This window comes from Corylus avellana, chromosome ca8, assembly GCF_901000735.1.
Source record: "Corylus avellana chromosome ca8, CavTom2PMs-1.0".
Lineage (NCBI taxonomy): Eukaryota > Viridiplantae > Streptophyta > Magnoliopsida > Fagales > Betulaceae > Corylus > Corylus avellana.
Window position 1 is genome coordinate 16,872,335 of NC_081548.1, and position 5,661 is coordinate 16,877,995.

Consider the following 5,661-nt stretch of genomic DNA (forward strand, 5'->3'; position numbering starts at 1 on the left):
TTTCAAAGAAAAATGTAACGTGTCAGTTTTGACAGGTCACCATTTTGTGACGTGTCAATTTCACACATTACTAAATGTATGGTAACGTGTTAAAATGTAACACATCAATACAAGGTGACATGTTAAAATGCAACATGTTACCATACATTTGGTAACGTGTCAAATCCTGACACGTTACTAAATCCTTAGTAGTTACAACCAATTTTTTAACCCGCTAAATACTGTTGACACGTCACTATCCGTTAGTAACGTGTCAACAGCCTTGACACGTTACTAACGGTCCGTTACAGATAAATAAAATTATCGTAGTGATTCTTTTTATTATCCATTCTAGTTTGTTGGAGAGAAATTAATTGAGAGCTTATCTCAAAAAGACACTATTTATAAAATGTACATATAAAGTGAAATCAATTATCTCCAATACTTTGAGATTTATTAACAGAAAACATGATATCCATTCTAATTGCAAAGCAACGATGTAGATGATTTAGGGCAAGAGACCACACAAATCTTTCTGATACAAAACCATACACATAGAAGACATCTTTGGAGAGGTCTATAATAGTATGCAAAACCACTAAAGAAAACATGTACAGTAAAACTAAATTCACAGGTTTTGTGATACAAAGGATTGTTTTGCTCGCACCTCATCATCTACTGAAGTAAGTTTGGGGAGAGAAGAGGCGGCGAGGTGAAAACATACCCATAAACCTCGGCGAAGCAAGGCCGTCAATCGACCGATACTCCGGCATGATGAACCCTTCGCGCTCCTCGCGAGCTCGGCCGGTGCCGCGTCGTGAGTTCCCGTTAAAGGTTGCATACTTGACCAACTTCCCAACCCATGATTTCTTCTTTTGTGGGGTCTTGTGGTCGGCATTCATCTTCTCGCTAAGGTACGCCTTCACCGCATGCAATCCCTGCTCCACCACGTCCATGGGAGGCGAAGTGAGCGGATTCCCTTCCACAATGAGCTTCTGGAGCTTCTTGAGGCATCCCATGGAGTCCGGAAGGGTTTTGATCTTGTTGTAGCTGACATCCAATTCGACGAGGTTGATTAGCAGGCCTATGGAGTATGGTAGGGTCTCGAAGTACTGGAAGTTTTGGCTCACGTTGAGGACTTCGAGATTGATGAGGTTCTCAAGGTCGTCTGGGAGTGACCGAAGGCAGTTAAGGCGGGCGTCTAACACTCGCAGGGCGGTCAGATGGGAGGTGGAGCTTGGGAGAAATACCAACTTGTTTGAGTTTACAGAGAGCTTCTTCAAGCTCGTAAGCTCAAAGCCAATGGTGTCTGGCAACCTGCTCAGCTTGTTGAAGTTCGCATTCAGTTCTTCTAAGGATCTGGTGGGTGAACTATTATTAAATTTTGATATAATAATAATAATAATAATTTTAAACATCATATTAAAAATAAAAATACGATCTATAGCACTTCTAGTAAATCACACTTCCGTTTAATCTTTTTCTTTTCCTGCGTCAAATCAAAATCAAATCAAATCTATTTTAAAAATGTGGATATAATTTATTGTTTTTACACGGCAAGGATTGTGAAAGGACCCATATTCTTAGCAATTTGTTATACCTATTTGAGTAGGTGGGCAGGTAAGTTCCTCGCTAAAATTAGCTACCTTGTAATCAATTCATACAAATCAGTTTATAAAGTGACGTGTTTCTAAAGCATGTTAGAAACACATGTTTTCTTATTAATTTTATTAAGAAAATATGTGTTTTTTATCTACTAAGAGATACATATCACTTTATTAGATTCATTTGTAGCTAAGTTTTGATCGACAGGATACTCAAGTTTTGTTACTACTAATAATCTGAACAAGAATTTTTTTTTTTTTTTTTGTCCTTAGTAAATTTCTATTAATCATTTTATCGTTTAGATGTAGTTTATTACAAATAACGGTGTTCATGATGCTATATTATTTAAAAAATTTAAACAACAGGTGGTTGGTCATTTGGTGGATTCAAACTTATTCATGTGTTTTGAGCTATTATCCCGACATAAGCGTAAAAATAAAAATATATTTAGGAACAGTAAAGTCGGGTTGGCAATTTTTTTGCCCAAGCCTTTTGTTTTCCACCCAAAAAAATAAAAATATTAATAACCAATTCAAAACACAAAATACTTAATTACTTTCACTTTTACTTTTCTTTTAATTTTTTTTTTAAAAAAAGCACCCACTATTTATTTATTTATTTTTTTCAAACAAACTAAAACACCATCAAGATATATCACCTTTGTTGTTGGATCACTTTCATCAACTCTTACTTTGTCGAAGAGAAGAAAAGAGTCAATGAGGCAAAATTTTACAAAGGGGTATTGCAAAAGGTAACAGAAATATATATATATATATATCTTGCATACCATTTTGTTTGTATAAAATGTCGTCAGGCTATATTTTAATTAATATTCAATCCTTATCCATGAAAAACCTTGGCAACAACTTAATTTGCAGCAATTATTTCTGTAAACTCTTTTAATTTGACCAGATTTGCAATGGCCTACGATTATATATATGTAAAATATTTAAACCCATATAATATATATCCTAATTTCATTTGATTTTTGATATACATATATACTTTTTCTAAACAGATATTTATTAAGAGAAGACGGTGTACTTAAGGTCTGGTTGGGATTGCGGTTGAGGGGCTTAAGTCCGTTTTTTAAAAAAAGTAATCGTTTGGTGAAAAAATTAAAAACGTTTTTAATGGTTCAAAAAGCCTAAAAATGATCAAAACGCATTTTTAACCAAAACTAAAAAAAAAAACACTTTTTAACTTAAAAGCTCTATTTCACGACCACAATCTCAAGTAAGCTCTTAAAATGAGATTTTTATTAGTCTGTTTGGTGATTAACTTCTTTTCTTCTCCTTTCTCTTTATTTATTTATTTTAAAAAAGCTTAAAATAATTTCCATCAAAACCCACTGCTACAAAAGGACAAAAATGACAAAATTTTTCAAGCAATTGAATTGAAAGAATTTCTTAACTCAACTCTGTTTTTAAAAATAACATGGCTTTTTTTTTTTTTTTTTTTTTTTTTACGAGTATTAAAAAAAACATGTACTTATCATATTAAAGACACATGTTACTTTTAAAAACTGAATTTAAAATTCATGTCGGCTTTAAAGCCTTTAATCCTTATCCTGTAATTCGAAGAAAAGGGAAAACATGTGGTGTCTCTTTTCAAGAAGTTGATAATATATAGGAAGAGGACAAACCTGCAGTTCTCAATAGTTTTAGGGAGGGATTCAATAAGGTTGCCGGAGACATTCAAAACCTTGAGCTTAGAAAGGCAGCCGATCGAGTTTGGGAGCGATTTAAGCTGATTTGAGTGCATGTCCAACACCACCAGATTAAGCAATCGAGCAGTCAACGACTCCGCTATGTTCTTCCAAAACATAGACAAACGTTTCAGAACAAGAAATTGCAAACAATAATATTTCATTTTTACCTTACAATTATCCCGCAACGCTGACGTTACAGAAACCGGTAACGCCAGTTTGTTGTTGAAAAAAGGGAGCTGAAAATTTAAATACCTGGAGATTGTTTCTGGAGAGGTCCAACTTGCAAATAGTTCCTAAATTAAGAGAAGGGTTAGGGAGAGAATCCAAGCTCATGCCACTCAAATCAACAATTTCCAATCTATCTTCTTCCTCGATGGATTTCTGTCTATCCATCCTCTTCCTCATATCCTGCTGCTCATCATCATGCTCGTACATCATTCTCACATATACCCACCAAGAATTTCTCTCTTTTTCCGAGAAAATAACACTCAAAAGAGAGAGAGAGAGAGAGGGAGAGAAAAGAAGTGTTTGGGAAGGAAGAAAGAAAGAAAGCATAATAATAATTATATGTATGAAGAGAGAGAGCGTAAAAGGACAGGGAAGACGTACGGATTGAGGTCCTTTGGGTACCTGCCACGTATACGTGACGTTTGCTGTTTGGGGAAATGGGAAATGGAAAGGAGGTACAAGGGCCGTATAGGAGAGGGATTTGGTTGCGTGGCCATGCTTCCCACTTGAGCAAGTCAACCCTCCCTTTTCTGTCGAAAGCAGAAGCCCCACTAGGCTGCACGCCAATCACGGCCACCCGATGCGCCCTTTGCTATTATTTTGTGCAAGACTAAATCCAACTTGTACTTGTTTTTTCATTTCATGAGGAGGAGAGGGGACAAAAGTTGTCTTTATTTTGTTTTCTAAACGCCTTTTGCAATGGTACAAGTTTCCTTAAAAAAGTAATATGATCATTCACACGACGGATAATTTTTATATGATTTGTAAACTCAACATAAATTTAATGAATTTATAGATTATGATTGAAGAATTTGACTCGTTGAATTAAATGGGTCAATTTATAGTTAATCTATATAGTTTTATATTTGTGTCTCGATACGCGATATAATAAATAATGATTTTTGACACAACCCGCAAACTCAATACGAACCTAATACAAAACTAAAAAGTTATGATCGAAAGGTTTGACTCTCAAGATATGTATATAAGACTATATAAGTCAACCATAATCTGATTATAATATAAATTGAAAGTGATGAATAAGAGTGACAATTCGTATTTGCATATTGTAGCAGAATATCCATGGCAGCAATATCATGTGGTAGCAAGAGCAATGTGGCAATTTGCTTTGTTGTTTTTATCCTTTTGGGGTATATTTAGTCTAGTTGTTGGAGTCAATAAGGAGTATTCATTGGTAGTAGTAGTCGGGTAGGATTCACATGTTGTTTTATTTGATTTGTTGTATGTATTTAATCAGAGGTGTAGGATTCCTCTAAATGTCCTAACAAAGATAATATGTGTTATTTCGGTTAATATGCTGACCGGGGAAAATGTGGTTTATTTTGAAGTGAGGTATATATAGGCATAACTCCGGTAACAAGCCATTTGTCTTTATATATATTAGTAATCATAGCTTTTTTTCTTAAGGTATATTCGAGCCCTTAATCCCTCTTGATATATATAGTTGGCGTTGTTTGGAAGGACCCGTATTACAATATTGGTGCCCTAGATATTTTCGCATACCTTTATATATTATTAGCCCGATTAAGTCCGACTTTGAGCAGCCCACGCTTCTAGCAAAGTTGTCATGGTGGTCTTATCCGTACATAGTGCCCCGGTCATAAAACAATAATTGTATCAAGGGCCAAACAACATAAAGTAAATCTCTTTGCCCGTAGGGTCAAGCCCAAATATAAACATGTGCCCGCCATTTGTACATGACGATTCACATCATATGTTCAATTGTTATAAACCGTATAATAAACAAATACTCGTTCGAAGCATTTATAAACATGTTATAAAAATCAAGAGGCTCATGAAATATTCTTTTAAAAAGTAAAGTATGCTCAGTTCATTGATATATCGCATGTTGAAGTACAGTTTCGTAAGCATTTACTTACCTTAATCGCTCATCCATAACTTTTGACATCTTAATCACCAATTCACTACAAATCACACTCTAATATTAGACACCAACACACTAGAAATTCTAATTTTTGCATGTAAAACCAAAATCAAACCTTTTTGGTCACTATCGACCATTCGGCAGTGAGGTCCATGATTCGGCAAACAAGGGTCGAACGTTCGGCATATGCGATATGATGTTCGATGACTGCCAAAATGCATGAATGACTAAA

At 34.9% G+C, this 5,661-nt stretch overlaps 1 protein-coding gene across 1 annotated transcript; it reads right to left on the minus strand.

Annotated features, from left to right (window-relative positions):
• Positions 1–461: 461 nt before the first annotated feature.
• Positions 462–3,811, minus strand: LOC132190400 (plant intracellular Ras-group-related LRR protein 6-like). The gene is made up of 3 exons (XM_059605376.1): positions 3,548–3,811; positions 3,230–3,399; positions 462–1,338 (listed from the first exon to the last, which is right to left on the minus strand). Exons 1-3 carry the CDS (start codon positions 3,731–3,733, stop codon positions 651–653), a joined length of 1,044 nt encoding a protein of 347 aa, XP_059461359.1. The 5' UTR covers positions 3,734–3,811; the 3' UTR covers positions 462–650.
• Positions 3,812–5,661: the final 1,850 nt, after the last annotated feature.